The 26780-nt window shown below is 41.3% G+C and overlaps 1 protein-coding gene across 7 annotated transcripts in view; it reads right to left on the bottom strand.

Moving 5' to 3' along the window:
• The window catches only part of ABI3BP (ABI family member 3 binding protein), a 252621-nt gene that overhangs the window by 45541 nt on the left and 180300 nt on the right, over positions 1-26780 (bottom strand). For 5 of the 7 annotated variants that reach the window (XM_075542610.1, XM_075542615.1, XM_075542612.1 and 2 more), the window contains 13 exons: positions 25364-25423; positions 24477-24560; positions 22395-22472; positions 21384-21443; positions 20642-20716; positions 20276-20323; positions 17928-18002; positions 17218-17292; positions 10581-10640; positions 9979-10026; positions 9014-9094; positions 5941-6018; positions 91-156 (listed from right to left, as the gene is read on the bottom strand). In XM_075542610.1, coding sequence (XP_075398725.1) covers positions 91-156; positions 5941-6018; positions 9014-9094; positions 9979-10026; positions 10581-10640; positions 17218-17292; positions 17928-18002; positions 20276-20323; positions 20642-20716; positions 21384-21443; positions 22395-22472; positions 24477-24560; positions 25364-25423 — 888 coding nt within the window. The remainder of the gene's footprint in view (positions 1-90; positions 157-5940; positions 6019-9013; positions 9095-9978; positions 10027-10580; positions 10641-17217; positions 17293-17927; positions 18003-20275; positions 20324-20641; positions 20717-21383; positions 21444-22394; positions 22473-24476; positions 24561-25363; positions 25424-26780) is intronic. The other 2 variants (XM_075542611.1, XM_075542616.1) reach the window with 2 other exon arrangements.

Genomic DNA, 26780 nt, shown 5'->3' with positions numbered 1-26780 from the left:
CGGGGCACTGAGTTGGCTATAACGCAACACTGCCTAACAGGCCCCTAGACTTTCCAGTTATTCAGGGTACATCAAAAAGTGACACCTTACCAGGTTTGATCTGTGATCGGTCGGGTGTTCTGGGCCTCATAGGAGTAGTGTACAGTCTGTGTGGTGCTGAAACACAAGAAACATTTCCTATTTAACAACAGACCCCGAAGCCCACTAAAAGGGGGATTTAGTACCCTGGGGAGCAACAACTCGTACACTCTGCGTGGAAGTCTAAGGAATGTCCTGAAAACTCCAGGTATGCATCGCAGGATCCAGGCTAAAGGAAAATAAAACAAGCAAAATCCTTGATGCCTGGAAATGGAAAGTGCACATAGGTAGAGTAAGGTAGGCCACTTAGAGCATATGTTAAATATTCGTTAGTATTAGGTTCACGATTATCAATAGCATTCACTTTGCTAGAAGGTTGATGAGCAGGGGAATCACATATCCACCCACCCCCCGCAATCATCATTGTATCCATTTAGCTACTCATCCAACCATCATCCACTTATCCATCCACATCTCTCAATTAGTTGTCATCATGGAACAATATTTCACCAAAGAAAGCCAGCAACCTCAAAGGCAAAATGAGAAATAACTGTAAGGTGGCAAGATTAGAGGAGCAGAAATACGCAGTCTCACCATGAGTCCTAATCGACTGGATGGCAGTGAGACTGGCTCAGGTCGTGAAACCCCGGTGGTGCTGGCAGAAAAGCCCTGGCTGCTAGCCATGAGCAGGCAGCTCCAGCAAGAGGAGGCTTTCTGCTCAGGTCAAGATTGACAGCTTTGGAAAAGGCACAGGGGCAGCTGTACTCTGTCCTGTATTGTCACGATGAGTCGGAATCGACTCGATGGCAGTAGGTTTATATAAAATCATCTCTGCTCATCAACCTGACATGAATAAACATGCAACCCTGTCCATTCTGTAAAGCTTTAGGAATGATAGCGCCTGACCATCCAAAGAGAGATAACATGGAGCAAGAACACAGACAAGTTCTCATGCCGTCCGGTGGCCTGACTTCCTGCTCCTGTTATCCCCTGCGTGGTCCAGCGACCTACACAGTGAGAGCTCCCAACCAAGACCTGTTGAATAGATAAATACATGCATAAATAAATAATCCTTGTAAACAAGCAAGTTCCTGAGAACCTCTGATGAGATATTTTTTTGCTTCCTACAGTTTTAAAATGTGCATTCTTACTGGAATTCATCCATCCCACCCCTGCTCTCCCCTGCCTCCCCAGCACGTCACGTTGCCTCCTGCACTCACTTAGTTGGTAATGCTGTACCTAAGACTGGATTTTTTTCTTGCAAACAACTTACCTACATTACAACATTTCAGTGGCTTTGTTTACACATTTGAGTGGTTATTCGTATAACCATAAATCAGCAATGTCTCTGGCTTCCAAGATAAAAAAAATACACCTGTGAAATAGGTCATAATGTAGCTCATTTATACGTTTCCAATGAAAAGATGGTAATGTGGAGACTTTTGCCCTGCTTCCAGCCTGAAGCGGCAAACTGATATTGACATTCTCTATAGGTTTAGATCAGTGGTTCTCAACCTTCCTAATGCCGCAGGCCTTTAATACAGTTCCTTATATTTGGTGACCCCCTCCCAAATAAATTATTTCTGTTGCTATTTCATAACTGTAATTTTGCTACTGTTATGAATCGGGCAACCCCTGCGAAAGGGTTGTTCGACCCCCCCCCCCCCAAAGGGTCGTGACCCACAGGTTGAGAACTGCTGACTTAGATGGACCTTACCAAGTAACCAGAGTGGACAGAGGTACTGATGTCATAAGAATTAATTTACACAAATGTTAAAATGTATGTTGATGATGGGCAGATGTTTTCCTTTGGGATGGTGGTAAGAGTCCCTGTAAATTTAATCTATTCCAGCTTTTCATATAAATCCATTGCAATGCCAGATTGCTTTTAAATCACAGAAAAGACTTAGAGCTTTTGGGGTGAGCACTAATTCACTGTCAGCAAGTCCATGCCCACTCATAGAGACCTTATGCACAGTTTCCGAGACTATAAATCTTTCTGGCAGCAGACAGCCTCATCTTTCTTCCACAGTAAACTAAGGTAAATTAGAACCAAATGCAATGGTAACCTTCAAATCCTCGAGCACTACCTATCTGTAAACACACTGGCTGTTCATATAATAATATCAGGTCCTTGATATAAATTCAATCCACTTTGAAACTTACATCCAATAAAAACATAATTCAGAAGGAATTTGACAAAGATTACATATGTACTAGTACTGGTACTTAATTTTCACTGAAATTACGATCTTTTCTCTTGAATTTTGAAATCCATAATATAGAAACTCTTTTATCTCACCTGAAAATCAAACTTTACATAGTTGTTTAAATAAGTGTCCATTTATTATAATTATTTATTAATTTTCTGCAAAACATTGTTTGCTTATGAGAACTAGCTATTTTCCATTAAATCAGAGACTAAAGAGACTTTTAAAAATAACAAAAATAAACATTAAAAATGTGATGGGTGTGTGGCTATAATATAAACTGACCATCTGTTGTGAATTGTTGAAACTGGCAATGGCTATGGGAGGCTTTATTAATAACAAACATTACTTTTCTTCCGTTTATATTTGTAAGTGACCATTACTAAGAAGTTAAGGTATTTTTTAGTATACTACTCTCAACAATATTTATTTAGATTAAATATTGCCTCAATGACAAAAAGAATCACTTAAAATTCTATTTATTTGATTGATATAAGTTCTTTTTCTAATTTAAACTTATCTCAGTACGTTCTTCATATAAACAGAACTCATATGGAATAGAAAACGCAACAATCACATTGGTGGTGGTGGAGACGCTCGGTATCAGCACCTGACACCAGGACAGAGGCTGGCTGTGGAACAGACCATCTGTCAGTTCAGGTTGAGGCTGAACGGATCAAAACAAGTCTACCAGAGCCCAAAGACGACCTTGAGTCTATCCCACCCGAATTTCAAGAAGTTCTCAAGAGCAGATTTGAAACCTTGCACACGAATGACAAGAAGACGTGATGAGCTGTGGGAGGACATCACAAACATACATAAAGGAAGCAAAAGGTCATTGAAAACATAGGAAAGGGGGCAAGCCAAGAAGGGAACACAACAGACCAGTAACGGGAGCAAAGCCAAGCCACAAAGCCCCTAAAGAGCAACCCCCCCCCCCAGTAGATTTCAGGCCAGGAAGGACAGTTCTCGGAATTCCCCCAGGACCAGCGGAGAGACAGGCATAAAGGTCAGCAGACAGACCCAGAAGCAAGCATGTTTTTTTTTTTTTGCTGTGGTTGTTGTGTTTTCTGTATTTGTTTTGTTTTGTTTCTGTTTGGGAATTTTTTGTTCATTTCTGTTTTGTGTTTGGGGATTATTTTTCTCCCTCTTACTTCTCTCTTCTCTCTCTCTCTCTCTCTTTTTTGATCAACTGTTTGTTTCCTATTGGATAGCTCTGTGCCATTGTTGGTATGCCTACTTACACAAGACAGGCATGGGAGGCAAGCTCGAGGAGAAAGCAATGGGACCAATGGTCCCAGGGGGACTCGGATGGGGAAGGGAGTGGGGAAAGGTGCACGGGGCAAATGGCAGCACAGGTAGGCGAACAACTAGGGAATAAAAACCAACAACGAGGTGGATCTAGAGATCCTGGGAGCGCTGGTGCAACAGCAATCTAGCTGAGAGGAAGTACTAGAGGCACAAGGAGGGAGAGCGTGATGGTGGGGTAAAAAAAAAAAAAAGGAAGGTACAAAGAAACAGAGGAATGATCTAGGAAGCAAAGCTATGGATAGAGGCATGAGCATAGGGGTGTCCATATGTAATCACATTAATCCATAAAAATAGAAGTATTGGCCTATGTACATATATTTATATGGCAAAACACCGAGGTAGTAGACAGACTTTTGGCCTCTGCTCAGACCCTTCCTTAATATAAAAACACAAGAAAGAAAGAAAAGATCAAAGTGGATGTCAGATGAGACTCAGAAACTTTCTCTTGATCATATAGTAACTAAGACAAATGAAAGAATTGATGAAGTCAAAATGCTGAATAGAAAATTTCAAGGGCATCTCAGGAAGACAAAGCCAAATATCATGAAATGTGCAAAGAGCTAGTGTAATCATGGATGAAAGACCGCTAAATCGTTATCTTCTAATGGTGTGATGGCTGTTACAGAACTATAGAGACTGTGGAACTTAATTTTAGATTGAAAATTCAAATAATAGCAATACCTTAATGACACTATATTTCATAATACAACTGAATATCAATGTTCTTAGTTTTCATGAAAAATTCCCTAGGCAGTAGAGATTTTGAACTCAAAGTAAGATAATTGAAGTGTTCCTCCTGTAATACAGCCGCAAGAATAATTCTCTCAGAGAGCAGGTGAACATTCCAATGTCCACGCAAGCCGGAGAGGAAAAATACGAGAGAAGGATTCTGAAAACCTAAAGATGTCATGCACAGCGTATGTAGGTGAACTCACTTGGTAGAAATCATTGTGGTGGTACTGCTAGTGCCCTTGAGTTGACTCTCCCCAAAATTAGGGAATCCTAAAGTAGAAAGAAAAGTAGGAAATCCCGGAGAACACCTAGCTACCGTGGTCGCTTATACAAACTGTGTCAGTTACATAATCTCCTTTCAACTTGCAAAGGGGTGGAATCTAGCCTGTCAATCAGGCCAGAGCCAAGGAGGCCTCCGTGGGGGCCCGGCCTTCCCCTGAGGATTCTGGGAACTCCTGTATTCCTCCCTAGAGGGGGGAGACTCTCTCTGCTTTGTCTTCCTGCTGACAGGCCACATGGAACTACACTGATACATCCAGAGCCCTGGGACTGGAGGAGCCAGGTGAAGACCCATGCCAGCACTGAGATGCTTCCACCACCACTGGATCCACAAGACTTTCCACCGACTGGCCTGTGATCTTCCTGCATTCAGCATCATTGCATCTGCTGTGTGAGTCTAAAGAGGAATTTATGAACTAGTATTGGCATATGTGGTAATATCAGATTTATGGACTTGATCTGGACTTGGATGGGATATTTTCTTAATGCACAATTGCTCCTTGATATAAAGTTCTCTCACACACAAAGGAATGTCTCTGGCTTTGTTTCTCTAGTCAACCTGGACAAATGCCCAAACAAACATTTTTCTTAATAGTTTCTTTCCTGAGCTACAATAACAGACTCAAGGCATGAGGTCAATACAGACTCAAGGCAACCCAACCCATGCCAGAGTCAAACAGTGCCCACAGGGCTTTCATTGGCTGATTGTCAGCAGTAGGACACGAGCCCACTTCTGGGTGGGCCTGTACTCCCGCTCAGTTGATCAGCAGGTGAGTGTGGACTGCTTTCTCCACACAGGAATGCCCAGACCCCAGATCAGCGTGTGTTGACCTGAAGCAGAGGAGACAGGGGGAGAGGGAGGGCTCTGTTGTGGCTCACTGCCATCTCGTTAATGCATCTCGTTAATGGTACCTCCTAGCAACCCTGTAGGACAGGGGGGCACGGCCCCTGTGAGTTTTCCGAACTGCAACTGCTGATGGGAGTAGAGAGCGCCATCTTTCTCCCAATGAGGAGGGTAGGAAGGAGGGGAAAGTTCATGAAACCTTTCATTTATCAGATGTCAAATGTGTGAAGCAGATGTTGTGATAAAAGACGAGAGCTTCTATTTTTAGCTTTTAGCATTACGCAGGTGATCACACATTCAACAGTAAGTTCTAACGAAAGAATATGTCGTCTCGACATTCAGCAAACACTTATTTTAAGTATTCAGGTTTGGCTGATGTGGTGCATCGATGAAATAATGGAAATTTACATTCTGAAAAGAAACCGTCTTTCCGATTGAAAACAAATAAGGAAAAGTTAGTGTTCAGAGGTAGGAAAGTAGTCTCACCCTGCGTCGTCCTTGTCAAATAAGGTGTTCGTGGAATCTTAGTTGTGAAGTGTTCTTGGGTAGATTGGTCCGGTTCTGCTGGGGAAAAGCACAATAAGATGGCTTGTTTTAAATAATTATCTGGAAACTTGTCAAAAAAATCATGCTTGATTCTTCCCCATCTAATGATAAAAAGACAAATTGCCTTTCAACATATGAAACATTATAATGACTTGATTTATTGTATATTGATTATATTTTCTGTGTATGAAAAATATTTTCATAATTATTATGTTCACCTCTTTGTGCTCATTCAGAACCTGTACACACACCAAGAGGCAGTTACTGGATTAGAAAAATGACATATTATTCTTGACATAAAAAAGGATAGGTCAACATGTCTCTCCCCATATTTTAAACATGGTCTAAATTCTGGAGAGATGTGTGTCAGGTTGGACCTTTGCACCATACTTCTTCAACCTGCATGCTGAGCAAATGGTGAGAGAGGCTGGACTATGGATGCTGACTGTGGCATCAGGATGGAGGAAGACTCATTAACCACCTGTGATATGCAGGGACCACACCTTGTTCGAATCCTTTACTGATGGAGCTGAGAGAGGACAGCCTTTGGTATGGATCACACTTCAACCCAGAGAGATTAAAAATCCTCCCTATCGAACCAATAGATATCAAGATAAACAGAGAGGAGATTGACACTGTCAAGGATTTCATTCTATTTGGATTCATCATCAGTGCTGATGGGAGCAGCAGTCAAGAGCTCAGAAGACATACTGCGTCGGCCAAATCAGCTGCAAAAGACCTTCTCTTGTGTTGGAGAAAAAGATGGCACTTTGAGGACTAAGGTGTGTCCGACCGACTTATAATCACCTCGTATACATGCGAAAGCTGGGCAAGGAATAGGGACGACCAAGGAAGAATCGATAGCATTTGAATTATGGTGTTGGTGAAGGATATTGAAAGCACCATGGACTGCCAGAAGAACCAGCAAACCTGTCTCGGAAGAAGTACAACCAGAATGCTCCTTGTAAGTGCGGATGACCGGACTTCATCTCTTGTATTTTGGGCATGCTATCAGGAAGGACTAGTTCAGTGAAAGTGAGGACGACTCATTCGTGGGGATCAATGCAGCGCCTACAGCAATGGGCTGAAACATACTAGTACCTGTGGGGATGGTGGTGGGGTGGGCAGGGTTTTGTTCTGTTGTACACAGGGGCGCGGTGAGTCAGACCTACCAAAGTCACCTAATAACAAAAGTATACTTAGATGCAATTGCACTATGAACGCCCCTAGCTGTCTTGATGTGCTATCATCTCCATTTCTCCCTTCCCGATCCCAAAAGTTCACAAAGAACTTAGATGAGCTTAAGGATTTAAAACACATGAAAAAGGTGTATTTACATCAGACAGCAACAAATATTCCATGTTCCTTGTGTGAAAACATCTCCATGTTCCTATTGTTGACACAGGACACATTTTACCTGGTAAAAAATTACTTTCATCCCCATATTACCCTGAAAGCATGAGACCACACAGATATGGAAAATTACATTGTGCACATACTGGACCCAAAGAAATACTTGGTGCTCCGAACATGCGGTAATATTCTGCTGCTCTGTTTTATACTCTTGATTCTGCTCACAACATAAACGATTTTGACAGTTGACAAGTCATAGCTCTTGCTTATATAAATTAAGAGATATTAAAAATATAGAGAGCAGAAATTGGATGTTTTTTAGTTTCTTGAAAAGGACTTTTGATTTTGTCATCAAGGGTGTGTTGACTTTGCAGATCCACATTAGAACGGATGAGCAGTAATCACTCATTCACTAAGGTGTGTTTGTGCCTTTAACTGTACATTGAGTATTGAATTCAATTGTAAATTGAATTTCCTTAAGAAAACGTCATTTTAAATAGGATCCATAACTTTATTTCATCAGAGAAATACAAAGAAGGGCTTTATTTGAAGCAGGATGAAAGGAAGAAGGTACAGACACTGATTTAATCATAACCTTATGGGTTGTACCATGGACAGGATAGAGAAATGAATACACTTAAGCCTAGGATTCTTGTTTTCTGGTTCATTTTCAACCGAGTCAGGTAAACAGGTTTTCCACACTTGGAACAAGTTCCTTCTGAACTCCAAAACCTAAGAAGCTCATCCTAACTCACTTGCCTGATTTCATCCATCCTGGTTTCTCCAGGAAACCCATGAGCTCATCCGATTAGTCTGGCCGCCATTCCCTGCCTCTTCCCTATCCTGTCTTTTGCATTTGTGAACCTTCAATTCTCACTCCAACTCCTCATGCAAATGTCCCATCCACTGTGCGGCGTCCTTGCTGCCCCAAGCACTCTCTTTGCTCACCATCTGGTGACCGTCTCTGCCACACTCACTGTATTGGAGATTGTTGTAGACAGAGATAAAAGTGTCGGAATTCCAACCCTGGCTCTGATACTAATTGCGTGCCCCGGGTCAAATTGCTCAACGTCTTTTTTCCTCAGTCTTCCACTCATTCGAATGGAGCAAGCGAGAGAACCTAACACACAGAAGTTTTGTATGATTTAAATAAAAACTATACGCCGCACTTTGGCTGAGTCAGAAAAATAATTATTGTCACTCGCTCCTGTCATCACGGGGAGGTGTTTGGAATGAGAACTCTCCCTTGACGAGAATTTTGTTTTAGAATTCTCATTTCTTAATATTGCACTTAGCACCCAGCTCAGTAAGTTCTCAATGACTGATTCCCTGGTCTCCTCCCCAAACACAGTTCCAACGGAGCTCAAAAGGAACGCCAAACACAGCATTTACATACTTTGCAAGTAATGTTTTCCTTTTAGAATACTTAGGATTCAGTCAAAATCTCGTGTAAAAACATGTTCGTTTCAGACTGTACAATAGCTGGCCCACACAGTCGTTGTGAAAGCATCAAACGGTAAGCACCTGTCTCATAATGGGGACAAAGACATTTGACTGGAGACAGCACATGAACAGAATGTGCAGTTAACCATTTTATGGGAAATCTCTATAAGGTCCCTTAAAGTCCCTCATTGACTGAAATAATAAAACAAAACATTACCCTGAGTGGCTTGTGGCTCCTGTTGACCGGGACTAGGTGAAGCCATGGGTCTAAAAGGGCTGCCCCGAGTCTCGACAGAAGCTGAAAAGAAAAGCAGCAAGGTGTGAACTACTAGATTCAGAAGCCAGCGCCAGACCAGGTGGGCATTCCACGAAATGCCCGCATGCGAAAGAGAAAACCCACAAGACAAAACAATAAAGTGAGTCACGGAGGAAAACCATGTAGAGAGAAATGTTAGGAAAACGAGCGTGGAGTGTGAGAATAATGGTTCTCAGCTGTTTCTCCACCAGGACACCTCATCAAGGACATTCTATGGCTGGCACGCTCCATAAGCACACCCCACTGGGAAGGAACATGCGTTAGATGCAGTCCTGGTGTGTTAACCGTTATTCCATCCTTCTGTCTCTCAGCTAAGGGAGCATATTTTAGTATGAGAATAACATTTGTATAGGGTTGGTTCTTGGATCTTCTGAAGTTTATTTGAAAATATAAATCACTGGCAAATTTTAGAATTTTAACCGATAGCAAGAAGGCAGAACTTGCAGCATCTTTGACACTTGTAACACGCCAACATGTAAACAGAACACTAGAGTTGAGAACCACTGACCTGGCAGAAAAAAAAATTTAACTAGAAGGACATGAATAATGTGGGATCATTTTCAACATGGTGCCAAAATGAGGTAGGTGAAGATAGACCCAGTGCTGAGCTGTCTCAGTATTCAGAAAACAGTCTTTCTTTCTAGCTGTGAACCATTGCTTTCCTGCTTCGGAGCAATTAACATAAGGAGGCAGTGCCAAGTCTTCAACGGCAAAAAGAACCCCAAACAGAGAGTAAGTGAGAGAATAAAACGATGAAGTGGATTGAGAAGAGATGATGTCTCCATACGATCGTATGAGAAAGGCTTACTACATGAGTACAAAGGGAACAAAAAAATGAGACTCAGTCAGTTTGGGAAAACAATTACCTATTGTTGTCTTTGGTGGATCGATTCTATAGGTAGCGGGTTGCAGGACTAGGCCAAAAGCAAATGAAAGAAAGAATTATGGATTTACAATCTGGTTTCTGCACTTATAGACACATTCATTTGACCATGGACACAGTCTCTAACAACCACTAAAACTGTGAAGAAAGTCTGTTGCACAGAGAACTCAGTTTAGCACAAACTTTAAGATTCTCATGCACTGTTGTTTTGAGAACAATTTTTCAGCAGTATCCAAATTTTGTATTAAAACTATACAACATTTATAATGACAGCTGACTAGCTACATTTACATTTTCAGCAAAGGTGAAAATGGTTAGCTCGGTTAATAATTATATCTTATAATTAATACATGATCTCTCATTCAGCAAATGCATTTCTGGAGAAAACAAATTATAGACCATTCTCCTTATATTAATCAAGAAAACATATCATATTGTACGATTAAAGCCCCACCAAAGGAATATACATTATAGATCCATCATTTCCTCCAGTCTTCTTCAATATCACAACCATTAAAATATATGTTTCAAGGATAATTCATTTAAGTACACTTTGAGGTTTGGAAAATAAAATAATCTATTTACCAGGTTCGCTCAGAGAGGCTTCCGGGTCTGGTTTATGGGGAAGGAGACGATCTTCTGGCACTGTAAGGAGAAGCCCAGATTATAAGACACTGTATATCCAAATGCCACACGGGGAGTGTAAGGTAACCCCAGCCAGGAAACCCCAGAAAGCACGACTGAAGCAGTTATTTTCATGATGGTTCAACTCCAACACTGTGATGACTACTCTTTTCCAAACGGAAACCTGGCCCACAGAAGGTTCCGGTGGATACAACAGAAACCAAGGCACTCACGGCTAGTTTGAAGCCTTGTGGAGGAAGGAAGGGAGGTTGGGGGGGGAGGGGGGCTGCTGCAATCAAACCTTCGAGATGCACGCCTCTCAAATCTTTCAGAAAGTCATCAAAACAGAAAGTCGGTTGGGGCCACACAGGTTGGCTGCCACGTCACAGTTCCACTGCTAGCAAGCAACCTAAAACGCACATATCACGGCCTGCAACTTGAGCACAAGGTGCTCATGAACAGCTTGAGCGGACGAGGAAACGTCTTGAATAGCTAAGAGAAGATCAGTTTCATTCTTAAAAAGCACCCATTGTTGCTGTGGGTAGAAAATAAACAACAGAAATCACCCATTCATTGGGAGATCATCAAAGCCAAGTTCATTGCCATTGAGCCTACTCCATCCGAAGGACTGTCCCATGGTGTTTCCAAAGCTATTACGTGACCCGTGTCGATGCCACACCTCCTCACCCAGGGAGTGACTGTGGCTTTGAACCGTCCACCGTTCCACCAGCATCCGAGCTCCTTGCCACCGGGGCGCCTTCATTAAGAGAAAGCTAGCCTTATGAGTCTGCTGTTACATGTTACATGCTGGATAAATGCTAGTTGTGGTCCTTCACGCTGGGGGTTGAGAACGTTAGGGGTCAGGGCTGCATGAGAACATGCAAACAAAAGCCAACTGTCGGCTCATCATTCCATTCCTGATATCCGGTGCGATTTTAATGCCTGCGCCAGCTTCCACTTTAGCAGAGTCAACAGGAGGCGGGGGTCCTGGCATCTTATTTCCCACTAGGGGAAATAGCTGGGCGACTGGCCTTGTGCGACTCCCTCTGATTCTCGGCAGGAATCTCTTTAGGCTTTTCTCAGTCCTATTCTCTGTCTTAAAGGCATTCCTACCAAATGGAAGATTTCATAAACACCAGAGTATCTTTGTAATCAGTGTCCTTTTTCTCACACAATACTGGGGAAATTTTAGGATTTAGGCTAAACTCTGTCTAAGAGAAAGATGAAGAAAACACTTACCCCCCCCCCCAATTTTTTTGGTCTCTAATTCCAATTTACTACCAGTGTAGAAATATGTTATATAAAACAGACTTTCTCCAAAAATAATAAGACATTCACTTTTAATTTCTTTTTTGATCACATGTAACTTTTATACCACATTGGTTTAGTCTAGGCCATTAAGACCAGTTAAATACTTTAACTTGGCACTTGGGATACAAACTTAATTTAGTTATAGATTCCTTAAATTAAAATGTAATATCCAGGGGTATCTGAAAATGTGATCTTTTAACTTTAAAGGAAAAAGAGAACTTCAAGGGAATCAGTAGTTTGCAATTTAAGAAAAACCCACCAGTAGCGTGAACTCTTTCCTATTTGATTTACAATGTTTTGGGGGTTTGAAGGGTCAACGTTTAAGAATTTCCAGTTGTAAATCAAGGCCAATGTTTATCTGGGGGCTGGAGGAGGAGGCACTTTGACTTGATCCTGCAAGGTCATGAGCATATGAAACAGCCTGTAGTTTACAAATGCCCTAATTTGTTACAGAACTAGTGTATTCAAAGCAGAGCTGGGATTCAGGGAAGTAGAATCTGGCGAGAGACAGGAGAGCAATCAATCCAGCATCCTGTAGATACATTCCTCTCTGTGAGTCGTAACTCAGGAAGAAAATAAAGTGAAATGGGAGCAGATAGGGGGGATGCCTGCTGCAACAATGGGTACTTTCCTTTTCAAGCATGGAGCGTTGGTGCAACACCATCCACAGCACACTTCCTAAAGCAGGTGAAATCAGTGAAAGGAAAGAAATCAAAATATCCCCAGGAAAGGGATATGAATTGTTTTCCTACTTGTTCAACTCCACCTCCAAGAAAGGCAAGTTTGTTTTCCTTTCTAATCCCTGTGTGACATTCCTTTGTTCATTAAATTGAAGATGACCATGGTGTCTCAGCCTAGGTCTTCCATTCTGGGAGAAACTCCTCAGAGGTGCCTTTGTTAAGGTAGCTTTTATTTCCTTGTAAGATCATCTACCACCATTATATTTTAGACTCAATTATATGAACTAATTTATGATTAATATTAGTCAATCCACGACACTGCCTTTTTGAATAAATACCTCTCCAATTAAAAAACTCAGCTAGCACAAGACCCTGCAAAACAGAGAATGTCCAATATGTGCAAAATATAAATGAATGCGTGAATTGTTTTGCCAGAATATGCGAGGGAATTAATGTGCTATTATCTGTTATGGAAGTAGCCCTGGGTACTCACTGGGCTGCTAACCAAAGACTGGTGGTTCGAATCCACCAACCGTTCCACAGCAGAAAGATGAGGTTGTCTGCTCCCATAAAGATTTCAGCCTTGGAAGCTCCATGGGCCATTTCTTATTCACCCCACAGTCGCTGTGCAGTTGAATTGACTTAATGGCAATGGGTTTGTTTTATTTTGTAGCGGGTTAGCACAGTAGAAGGTAAAGTTTGCAATCAGGTTTCAAAGAGACGATTCGGTTAGAAAAGTAATAAATGTAGACCTGTGGACCCATTTCTCCCCTGGAGTCTCTACTGATTTTTTTCTGCCTCCCTATTTTTAGGTCCAGGCAGAAAGGAAGTCAGGCCACCAGCCTTTTGTGAGGCCATTTCCCTGGCTATGGTTGAGCCCACTGTTGCCGTCAGTGTCAATCTTCCTCTGTGAAGAAGCACGATGCTCTTCTCTAAACTCAACAACCCACACGCTCGGCCATCAATCCAATTCTGCCCCATGGGATTGCCACGGCTGTCGATCGGTCTGAGAACAGGGATCCTTGATATCCTTGCCTAGGTCCCAGCCATTTCATTTCCAAAAGGCACTTCTCGAGGTTTCGCCCTTTCCCTCCTGACCACTGTTAGTTCAAGTTCTCAAAACCACCCTTTTAGAGTCTGGGTTCTCATTCAGATTACTGGGGGAGGGGGGGAAGTAATTCCTTTACACCGATCACTTTATCATTTTTTATCCATGTGTTTCATCACAGCTTTCTTTTAAAAATATAGATGCTCTTATATTACTTGCATGATTTTAAAAAGCAAAAGAAAGCTATGCGCACAATTTTACATCTTCTCACTGCTTCCAGAAAAAAGAAAAGCCCAATCCTTCCAAACATAACATAAAAAGTCCTCAATACTTGAGATCAATCGGTTTGTCTGGCCTTTATTGCCCAATCAGCTTAGCCAACTGTCAGTGATTTTTTCTTAATTCTCAACTCTTGCTGCTGCTTAGCCATTAGACACATTTAAATCTAACATTTTGCTTCTTCACAAAATCAATAACCATAATATCAATAACCATATCTTAAAAATCCACCAGAAAATTATATTTCTTCGTAATGCCTTCCATAATTCATACATTTAGAATTTATTATTACCTGTAATTTTATTATATTTTGTTTGTATTCCTGTCACTCTATTACTTATATCTATTCCTATTTTCTCTAATGTCATGATTTTAATGGTAGTGATCATTTTCAATTTCTCTTTATAGTTCCCACAGCACAGAACCAATATGTAGAAGGCAATCAGTGAAGAACTTGTTGAATTGACCACGTGTTGGTGCATCTTTTGAGAGCAAATGGGAAAGATGGACCCTTTTACTGAGCCTGCTTTGTACTTTGCTGGACAGCATTTTAATGACTCCAACACATAGGTCTCAAAAGTTCCCAATTCACTTCCATCAAGTTATGAATAATGCTAAAATTCTCTTTATTAAGTCATTATTATAATGGACACATTTTACACTGAAACTGTAGGGAAATGATTTACTAGTGTTATCAGGAGCACATTTGAACTTAATGAGGCTTTGTTGCTGCTGAGGCAGCAAAAAATAAAAGGAAAAAGCATATTTGTACTTAATAAGCCATGTGGTATGTTAACACACTCCCGATAGCTCTTTACGTTGATTCTTAAATGTGAGAAGGCACCTTTCTTTTAGAAAAAGAAATAAAGGAACCATGTATTTTAACAATGATAGAATTACACAATGCATACTTTAGGGGAATCAATAGGAAGCTTTTGGAAAAAATGACAAAATATCTAGAAGATGATACTGATTATAAAGCGGAGAATGAGAATGGTGTGTTCTGTATGTACGCGGCTTAATACAACTCCTCCCTTGATAAAAACCAAAGCTAGGTGCCTTATTCCCTATAGTGGTCTTGGCTTGCTCAGCTCTAAATGTATTATCATCTAAGACTGCTTCAGAAAGCAAAAGCACCAGCTAACTAGCACATTCATGCTTCTCCCTTATGCAAAATAACCTGGAAGCATTTGAAAACATGTAATCCAAACAAACGACTGCTTTAACAAACTCTAATTCTTAAAAACACAGCACAATTCGGGAAATAGAATAAAACACTCACCCTTAATCACCTCACACAGCCACAGCCACACACAAAACTCTCTTTAACTGAAATTATGGAATAAGCTACAAAAATGCCAAGGTCTGTGGCTTCAAGTCAGAATTACCAAAGACAGAGATGGAGAACCTTAGGAGTGGATAGCTGGCTGGAAGCTAGGTTTTCCTCCTGGTTGACTCTTCATGACTGAAGTCTGCCCAAATGCCCAAGGCACCAGAAGGGTGGCCTCAAAGCCAGCACGGTATCTGGGGTAGAACCCCAATCCACCCGGCAGGCACAGGGCTGCAGAGCCAGCTGCAGCACCACTGTTACCAACAAGCACCATTGGGGCCACGGATGAAGGGCGAGCTGGAGAGGAGCCACTTCTCGTGTCTCGTCTCTGCTGGTGAAACGCCTTTATTAGTGGTTAGGAAAAAAATTATTTTTTTCCCCTTCAACCATATGGTTGGTTCCATGCCGGGCGACTCACTGCAAAGTGGGCAGTTTGAAGTCACCAGCTGCCCTGTAGAAGACTGACGAAGCTTTCTGTTCCTATAGCAACAACCCTGTCATATCCAGTGACTGTGAGATGGCCTTGACTTGATGGCAGTGAGTTTGTTTTTAGTTTAAATATTTAACTGGGTGAAAACCTTTGTTATAATCAGGAGTCCCTGGTCCAGAAGATTCTGGAAAGACTTCCTAGTTGATGCAAGTCTAGAAACTCAAATTTAGTTATGCTACCTCTGAGATTTTGGTAATAAACTTAACAACATAAGAACACTGTCCTGGATCAGTTCTATATTCATACATAATCCTCCTAGTTCATATTAAATATGCACATGATTTACACTCTGGCTGGGATATAAGACTAGTTTTTTTTAATTAAAGCAATCTGGAAAACATTATAGGAAAGTGAATTTGGGTTTGTCTCCAAAATGCCATCATTCCAGGCTACAGCATCAAACTACCTCCGATGTTCCTGAGAGTACCTAGGAACTGCTAACAGTTGGCCACTGAAAAGGAAAGAGGAGAAAACAAACACACACTGCAGACTTTTCTATATTTTTTAGTTGGGAGCTTGGTTTGGTTGACTAGAGGATTGTTTGGCGAGCTTTGGCTTCCTGAAGCCACCAGAGGATCTTGTGCAAACAGTAATGGTTCCAGTGCCATTGAATTTTTCTCACCTCGGATGTGTCAGAATTGACCTGTGTTCCGTAGGGTTTTAAAGACTGATTTTGGGGGAAGTATATGGACAGATCTTTCTTCTGAGGAACTTCGGGGTGAATTGAAATGTCAGCCTTTGGTTAGCAGCCCAGTGCATTAACCATCCAGAGACCCCATAGTCCCAGAAAAGGTCTGGTTCCTTGAAGTACCCCCACCCCAAGTCTCTTCCACCAATATCAAATCACTCTCTGTCCCTCTGTAAATGGGCATAAGGTCTTCCCAGAGGGAGGGAAAAGAAGCAGATTTGTGGCTAAAGAAATCCTTTTGTCACGAAACACATTTCTTCTTTCTGAATCATTTTCCTGGGGGCTCATACAAATCTTATCACAATCCATAAATCCATGCATTGCGTCAAGCACATCTGTACATTTGAAACAAATTTCTTAAGCCAAGTTACTGCTCTATAAATTTGGAAAACAGAATTTGGCAGAAAAAGGACACAACGCTGAATATGGTACAATCTTGGATCCCAGGAGGCTAGTTGGACATCATTCCCCTTGATGTTGGAGCACAGCCTGGTTAACACTGATGAGTTTTTATTTGCATGTCAGAGAACAAAACAAATATGGTTCTAGAAGAGGCATTTGATTCTACTTTTCAGCCTATGGCTGTGCCAATAGCTTTACAAATGCATTTGGACAATCTTAGGAGATCTCTGAAATAGTCATGCGATTTGATATCGCACAGTATTTGAATATAAGTGAAATATTGACCTCAGACTAATCAATTCCCACGTTTCATTGCAGCAGAGTATGGCAGTGGAATGCATTCGGCTTACACGTAAAATAAAGCATTTACCAGTTGTAGTGTATGACACTTCTCCGCTTGGTGGTGTTTGGGGTTTTGCAATTATACGCTGGGTCTCCTTAGGAGCTGAAAGAGAGAACTCAAAATATGAGTCATTTCATTTCAATTTTTCCCAGTTATACTTAACATACCTTAAACCACACTGCCCTCTACTCCCCTACTCCCAACTTCAGAGAATCTGAGATATAAGGATTTGGGGTGAGTGTTTGGAATTATAGTCAAATTAAGAATAAACTGGATGCTATTAATATTTTCCTTTCCCCAGATCATTAATTGTAGATGTAAGTCTTCTTTTAGGAACACTGTGTCAGTGAACCTTAGCTACTCTTTGAAAGCGTGTGTATAGATGAATAGTTTCAAATGAGACCACTAGTAGGGGAAAGCACACTCAGAGACAATGAGGTGGGAGGATGGAATGTTATCCAGGTGGGAGAAGCAAAGGGAGCAGGCAGAGTTTTCTTTCAGAGAGATTCCATCCTTTTCCAGCTCCATTCCAATAGTATAACAACCATCAGGAAATCTTTTTGGAATAATCCGTTTAAGCATTGTACCTTTTGATAAAGTCTAAAAATATAGTTATTAGGATAAAGATGATATGATTTATGTAGGTTAAAAACCAAATGGGATATAGTTTTGTTGAATATCTAATCCCACTAACCTCAATTTTTCAAGCCCAAATATGTACACCATTTAAATTTTACCTGGGCGCCCTTGTGGGATTTTTGGGGGTGGCGATGCTTTGGGCTTAGCAGGAGCACGGGGTGTCTGCTTGGGAGCTAAAAGAAAGCAAACGGGTTTCCAGCTCTTGAGTCTCTCAAGAACCCAAGTGCCCAAGCCTAGGATATCAAAGATGCTTGTTGAGCGACTCAAGACTCACATACACTGCAAGGAACATAATAAAAGCTACCAAAGAAACACATCCTATCCAAAGATACTGTTTTCACGTAATAGAAAAAACAAACAAACCGAACAACATCTTATGAGATGACAATCAAGACATCCAGCTGGCAAAACGAAACCATTTAGACATTAGAAAAACATACTTAAAATAGGTTCAATAGATAAAAAGAAATGTAACAGCAAAAGCAACTCTCTGTTATTACAAGTGTGCACCATTTATTCAGACACCCAGATGTAATCCGTTCAGTGCAACTAGGTACACTGTCTTATAAGTTAAAAAAGTTTCCATATTACATCCCAAATATACCTAGAAAATACATACATTTGAATATCAAGTGCCAATGTAAAAAATATGCTGGTTAAGCAAAACATCATTTTTACTGCCTATATTGAGGAAGGGAAATTGAACATCAACTCTACATTGCAGTAGAAAGTTCGTCTTTTGCTGAGAGAATCCAAAGAAATTGGAGATTCCGTGTGGAAAGCACTATTTTCTCTACTAAGGAAATGAAAGGTGGATCCTGCTGGAAGAGCGTGGTTCCCAGACGGAAGTTTACCGCAGATTTAACGTCTGACTTGGTTGAACTAGGACTTGTGATCGGGCTAAGGAGTGATAAGAAGAAACAGAATGTTTATCAAGACCAAGCTGCTTCCAACCTTAACAAAAGCCTGTAGATAAAGTGTGATTAGACAGCCAACATTTCCTGAGGCACTTTCTGCTGCAAAGATCCAGAAAACAGGGTCTTCAGTGAACTCAAGGAATCCCCTTGCCTGTGGAAAAATGAGCTGTAAGAAACAATAGAGATTACACTGCTTTTGGAGTCTGGAGCCTGGAGATTTAGAGATTTTTCTGTTAGTCATTAGATCTAAGCCTTATGTTTTCCATCTAAGGATACATGATTTTTGAGAGTCCCTAATCCTAAAATCTTATGACTAGAATTTCTCTCAGACTTGTGGTACTCCTACTCTCAAATTCCTTGCTAGCTGAGATTCTGGCGGATAAGCTCTTTGCTCCCCCCATGATATAAAAACCAAACAGAGACTGCGGCTAAAGTCACGTCATGGTATGGTTCCATGAAAAAGGATTCAAAATAAAAATCATTAATAGCAGTACTTATAATTACATATTGCAATACTATTGATCATCATAGTTCTTAAAAAGAATAATCTGGAGAGGTCTGAGACTTGATCAAGTCATCTCAGACATGAAATACAAAATAATGTATAAACCAGGGTTGGTCTGATGCTCAGCTGATGTGGGTAGGATTCTACTTTTGGAAGGCAGGGGTGATATTTCTGTGGAACGTAAGTAGGAACGGCTGCCTTGGATAAAACAAGTCCTTGACAAACCTCCTTCAGGACGGCGGACAGGAGGAAGGGGAAAGGAAAGAGGCCAGGGAGGAGTTGCATGTATACAACCACACAACACGCCTGTCTCCTCCCAATGAACTTTGTTTCAAAATACTTATAGAAACCAGATTGTGAAACAATTTTCAAAGTACAGGGGTTACAAAATGTACTCAAAGCATGAACCTTAAAAATTTCCCTTGCACCCTACCTCTTCACCAATAGCACAGCGATCGGAGGGGGTTTTGAAAGGTTCAAGGAAACATGGAATTGAAAGATAATATACTTTATTGATGAAAATCTCAAAGCCCACTCACATTCCTACCCAAGATTAAAGGGGGGAAAGGGGATTCCAATTGTGTTATCACAGGAGCCAGTCAAGAAGCATCCCGTTTTACAAACACCGAAGAAGCAAAAATGAAACATGTAAATGGATGTGGCAGAATGAGTGTTAATGGAAAACATGGTACTAGGTCATAAAGTAGAAGTGGACCATTATACACACATGACACACACAAATATTATCTGAAATATGTGACACAGCACCAAGGTAGCAGAGCAGTCAATGTTCAGGAAAAGACTTAACAATTCAAGAGACCAAAGTCTTGACAGGACAATGATAAGAGCAGGGATGTTTTGGACAATGGTTCCGCATGAAAGCATCCGGATGGAAAACTAGCTGCGTGACACAGAATGATGTTGCAACATGAATTCACAGTGAAAGAACACCTGCGGTGCTCAGGTGATGGCGACAAGAGGGTGGCAAGCACATGGAGTTAGATTGTTGAAGTCATGCCATTACCTATGCTGGTCTCAGGTGGCTCAGACACATTTGTAATAGATTCCACAGCTGTATCAAAACAAAGGAGAATAATTTTGAAAATTGTAATATGCTAAGTTCTATCCAGTAATTTTCTTTGAATAACTATAGCCCTGTTAAGGGTTCAAATGTTGTGATGTTTTAATACTTAGATGTCAGGAGAGCCACAGCAATTTATTCCTAGATTAGAAGAGCCGATTATCATTTTAAATTTTGGTTTAGATACCTCTTAAAATTGACTCAGTTATACAAAATGCCATAGCTTGAACTACTTCATGTTCCATTGGCCTACTGTACACTAAGATAAAAATGCATTGAATAATTGACTCGAAGAACAAAAGCCATTACCAGCTCCAGTCGCTGGCTCCTCGGGCTGCAATGGTTCTGTGGGGGTAGGGTGTACAAGACGAGGGTCAGCGGGTGCTAGAGAAGAAACGGTGGTGGTTAGTGATGGTGGTGGGAAGCCTGGCACCACCAGTAATGGGAACTCTGCTGGTGGTTTGAAGAGAGGTCAGCTACCTTAAGCAGATTGTTCTTGAGAGTAAGTAGCATTCAGGCAGATGAGGAAGAGGACTGTAATTTAGGAGCATGAAATGAAAGCAGGGAATGGTGTCCAAAAGCTATTGGGGAAATCACCCACGCACGATAACTACAAAACACCCACCCAGCACAAGGCAGATCATTTCATTCCTTACAGATTTTCATTTAAGGATTAACATAAAATTGAAGCATCGAAAGCCTTAGAAAGCATGGGGATAAATCCTACAACTGATCACAAGACTGAAAAATAGGATATGCAGATGTGGACACATGCATATTGAAAAGAGCAAGAAGAATACTGAACACATCAGAGTTTGCATTCAGAATGAGAGCGAGTTAAGTCAGGGGGATTTGTGAGATTTCTAAAGCAAGACCACACATGGGCACAACACACTGGATATAATATGTAAAGCTATCAAGGTCTAAGGGATGCACACAGACGCGATGTGATGAGCAGGTGTCTGAAATGTCACAAACACGAGAGCATCCACAGATGACGTAGGCAATGGAATGGGACAGCGCAAATGGCCCTCCCCCCCACCATCTTTACCTATGGTCTCTTCCACTAATGACTCCGGACTAAATGTAGTCGACTCCAGGACGCCAGAGGCTAATGAAAAACACAATATGGTTTAATGGATCAAGAGTGGCTGTGGTGTGCAATGAATACATTAGTACATGCCAAGTAGGTGAGCAAGTGCTTTGCAAATAATAAGCATTTAATGTGAGTGCTTATGATAATAACAATATTATCATTAGCATTAAGTTCGAATACCTAGATTCACAGTGTTGCAGGTTTCTGGTACCAACTGTATTTTGTACCTTGCTCACCAGTACCGCCGTGCCAGTGAGCGAATTCAGAGAGATGAGGAATGATGAGGGGCCTTCAAAAGTTCATGGAACAACAGAATGAAAGGATAATGTAATTCCTCCAAAAGCTCTTTGAAGCCCCTTGATATGCCAATCTTTGGGGAAGGAACAAGAAGGAAAGGACCCACAGTTTTCAACAAAAGAAAGAAAGAAAGAAAGTACAGCAACAGCGCAAACATTGCTGAAGCGCACACCGAAGTGCTTCCAGTCTTGGAGGGCGGTGTGCTCAGGCTCACGCTGTGTTGGGAGATGTTCTGCTATCTGGCCTGAAGTGAAAGTTTCTCCTCATTGGTTGGTCTCTACCAAACTAGCATTCTTTTCAGATGGCAGATCACACGTTTAACTGACTACGAGGGAGAACCACAAATTCACGAATGTCCATGAACAACAAGGGTAAGGAAAAAAATCAAGAGAAATGACTATTTCTAAAAGGGTGCAAAGCAAAATCAGTAAAATGAGGGCCACTATTAATCATGTAGCACAATTAACATTCATAAAGCATATTATTAGCACCAATATGCAACCGTGGGAAAGGTACTCCATAATGTGTAGAGTGTGTGTTAATGTATAATATCCAGTGTGTGTGATTTTTGCACTTTCATCTTTGGAAAAACAAAAGTTGGAACATGACAGGGTGTCTCCTGAAGCTTACAATGCACCCAGATGACCAGGAAAAAACAAATTACTTTACCAGGTTCACTAGGTGGTATTTCTAGGCTTGGTGGAGATGTCACAGGTTTCACATGAGGAGTTTGCAGTTCGGTGGGAGCTGAAAGAAGAGGATCTGAGTTGTCGAAATACATCTGAATATTGTAGATTTATGTAGTTATGAAGTCATGCTTTATAAGAGAGGGCAACAAACAAAGAATGCCTTTCCATACCTGGGCTCCTGCCTGCTCTTGCACACCCTCCAGACCTACCAGTGCCGTTTATCTTTTCTTAAATGATGGAAGAGTAATGCTTTGTGACATCTGGCAGTTACATAAAATTCAAGTTTCAGAGCCCATTGATCAATTTATTTGAATAAAGACATACTCATGGCCTAAACTGATTCAGGACATACTTAACACTATATCACTCTTTGTATAATGGTCGTTGAACAGGATCGAGTAGTTGAGGCAGAAACTGAATGGCTCACCAAGTGGAAAATACTTATTTTCCAAACCTCTATGGAAAAATATTTGCCAACCTCCGATTTACAACCTTCTGGAAAAGAAGCCAGTGCCTCTGTGGAAAAACTAGGGTCTCATCGATGATTGTTTCTGAACCAGCTTTCAAGTGGGTTTTCTAAGAGCTTCCTGCAGCTGATTTCAGGATAACATCATCGACAAAAGGTTGGGTACATCTATGAGGGATTTGTTTTCTGTCTCTGTTGTCCACTCAACAGGTGTCCTGTCTTTTATGATCTTTGCTTTCCCCACTCCTGCCTCCACTATCTAAACCCCAAACTAATTTCAAAGAACTCAATTAGGCTCTTTCAGTCCACACCGATCCTGGGCTCCTTTAAGTGTTTGCTAAGTATAATTTTGCATAATTCCATAGAGAGAAAGATCTTTCCTGAGTAAAGAGTGAGAACCATTGCTGAAGTGTGGTAAAGAGTAATAATAGTCAAACCAATGGTGGGGTGGCCAGCTGTTTATCCTGATGGATATTGTAGTTTCAGGGAACGATTAACCCAGTTTACACAGGACATCTCACCCCTTAAAATCAGGAGAGAGGAAGAAGAACACCACGCCGAGCATATGAGAAGTAAGTAGTTGAAAGAAAGGGCATGGTACAGAACTGTTGCGGTGTTAGATTTCTCTATACCGAATAGAAGGAGCATCATTTGGGCCTCCGCTTTAAGCCTGAATCATGCAGGTGCAATAGAAAAAGGTGTTACGGCAGATGGAGGTCTTTAGTGAAATCCAAAGACCTCTGTTCCCAACAATCAGTAACCTTCGCCTACGGATCCTGACTACTCTTAAGACAAAGTATGCAATGGAGCGGCAACAGCAATCTTAGCTGGAGGGGATCCGGTGACGGCGGTGATATGATTCGGTGAAGATCACACAAAGGCATTTACCGAATGTTGTCCCTGGAGCCCCAGAACTATGAACCACGGGATCAAAGCCTGTAGCAGCGAATGATCAAGAGCAAAACATGAACACAAGAACGTTTCAACATGTATGTGAAGCCTTATTTTTTCACTAGGTTTAAATGATTGCTTTTTAAAATTCAGAAATCGATGGGAAACAAATAGTTCGCTGAAGAGTGGATCAAACTGTTGCCACGTTCGGTGAAGACAGTTTTAGCCTATGACCTCTCCAAATATATATATTCAATGTGAAATGTTCCTAGTTGCTCAATTTTGAGACTCTATTATGGAAATATTTGCCTTGGAAAATCTGGCTAGGCAATATATATGAGAAGAACTTGAATCTTCTCTGGGAAGTTGAAGACAAACTTGTTGTGATGCATATAATCATGCTATAATAAATAGACAATGCACCTGGATGCAGATAAAGCTCTGCACAACCATGGGTGAGCATGCCCAACTTGCTGTAAAAACATCTGTAAAAGGAGAGCATTAGCCAGACACACCAAGTTACAAAAAGAGTAGACGTAGAAGTCCCCAGTCATAGTCTACCAGACGGCTCCCGAGAGAGAGCAGCAGCCAGCCATTCCTCCTGTCTTGTCTAACTCGCATAGGACACATGATGGCTGCTGTTTCCCATGGTGACCTTTGTTTGGGGACCCCACTGGGATAGGCTCCTAGGTTCACCCATTTTACCCGATCTGCTTTGAGATGCTTCCGGGCTTGGTGTGGTTTTAGATTTCCGTGGCGGGCGACGTGTTCGTTTTGATGTTTTAGAAGCTGAAGGAAGAAACTTCGGATTACTCTAGTGCAAGTAGTTTCAGTAACAAGGTTCTAACGTTGTCTAAGTTTTAAGACATTTGTATTTTAAGGTAGACAATATCATCAATTAAAGAAAAATCTCGGATGATTCTTGAAGGACAAAGTCACATGTGAAATAAAGTCACGGAGTGAAGAGTCGCATAAGTAATTGACTTTAAAACCCTGTGAGAACTCTGCAGAGTGAGACCCCTGGCGCGCACACTCGGAAATTTACAGAAAGATCTGTGTGGCACACGCATTGTTGGGCTTCAGTCACTCTATGTTTTCAGTGTTGTTAGATGCCTTTGAGTAAATTTTGGACCCAGAGTGACCTTATGGGACAGAGTAGAACTGCCCAAAGGGTTTTCCAGCCTGTCGTCTTCACTGGAGCAGCTCTGTCCACGAGTCTTTCTCCTCCAGAGCTGCTGGGTGACTTAGAACCACTGGTCTTCAGAGAGCGCTGAGTACCTAACACTCGTGCCTCCAGCACTCCTTACAGACAAAAGTACATGATACAGATTAAACAAGGTTCCATGGCTAACCGATCGTCTAAACAAGACCTGTTTGTCGCAATTTAAAAATTACGGATGACTTCTTTTGAAAGACCTTGGTACTCTTAAGAAGAATAATCAAGCTGAATGACAAAAGAGGATGACAAGAAAGTCGTCAGAAACTAATGAAAATGTGATGATGATGATGATCACTGTGATGATGATGATGATCATGACGGAATGGCTTTGATCATGGGGGGTGGGGAGTTGAGAAACACAGAATACCATTACCTAATGTTGTTGGTGGAGGTTCGGTTCTAAGAGTGACAGGTTCAAAAACTGTAGCGAGAACTGGCCAAAAGTAAGAAAACAAATAGAAGATATTTTAAAAATTAATTTGAATATTCATTTCACAAGTTGATTTTAAAACATCAGAACTGAGAGGAAAACACATGGTCAAAATACATGGTCAAGCTGTGACCAGATACCTGTTCATCTCATAAGCTAGACATAACATTTATTCTCTATCAAATATCACTATGTAACCAGCAAGGAATTTTTCTGGATTATTTGATTCTTGTTAGTAAGGAACACTGTGCTAGACAATCTTTTACACCAATTACACCAAGTATATTTGTCGAGTCTACAAGAGAAGGCAATTGTGGATCTATTTTACATATATTCTCAGGGCCATCAAGCCAATGGACTCATAGCAACCCCCTGTGGGTTTCTGCGACTGTAACTGTTTACAGGAGTAGAAAGCCTGTCTTTCTTCAATGGAGTTGCTAGTGGTTTTGAACTGCCAACCATGTGGATCGTAGCCCAATGCATAACTACTTCACGACCGGGGCTCCTATTTTACTAAAAAATACTATTAACATGTGTTATAATAAGAGGTGGAATCAGCTTATTCTATCGTGGTGGCTCATCACATAAACTCTCAAGGCTTGAACACATTTATAAATTTGAAAATTTACTGAAATAGGAACACAGAGTTCCTAGAAACAACAAGTCCATCGGTATATTACAGCAAAGGGGAGGCCTTCAAACGAATGTGGAAAATCCCATTAACTTTTGATTCTATTTTCCCCTGAAGTGTTTAAAGCCTTTTGTAAGTTCTAGTCGAAGTGCCTTGGTGGGGTGGTGGTTACGTGCTGGGCTGTGTTCCACATGGTCGGCGGTTTGAAACCACCAACAGCGCCAAGGGAGAAAGTCTAGGTTTTCTACTCCCAAACACAGCTACAGTCTCGGAAACCCACAAGGGGTCGCTACAAGTCAGCGTTGACTCGATGGCAGTGAGTTTGGTTTTCCTGTTAATCTATTTAAAAAGAACACAAATTAAAAAAAAATACCAACAAAAAAGAATATAAATGCTGACGCATGGTACTCCCACAATTGATGAGGACTAAACGGTACTAATGGAGGCCAGCCTGGGTCTAATATTTGAAATGTAGTCAATATTGTTTAAATAATGCACATGGTCCACGACATATTGTTGAATATTTGCATGGTAGCTATGGTGTCCTGAGTTTGGGTTCATGCATACCCATTGCCATCTAGTGGATGCCAACTCATAGTGACCTTATAGGATGCCTTCGAACTGCCCCGCAGGCTTTTCAAGGCTGAAATCTCGAGAGAAATAGACCATCACAGCGTTCTCCCACCGAGCAGCTGTGAGGTTAAACTGGTGATCTGTTACAGTCAGTAG

This window comes from Tenrec ecaudatus, chromosome 2 (genome assembly GCF_050624435.1).
Source record: "Tenrec ecaudatus isolate mTenEca1 chromosome 2, mTenEca1.hap1, whole genome shotgun sequence".
NCBI classification, from domain to species: domain Eukaryota; kingdom Metazoa; phylum Chordata; class Mammalia; order Afrosoricida; family Tenrecidae; genus Tenrec; species Tenrec ecaudatus.
The sequence above is the reverse complement of the archived record's forward strand: the minus strand, read 5'-3'. Positions and strand labels throughout refer to the sequence as shown.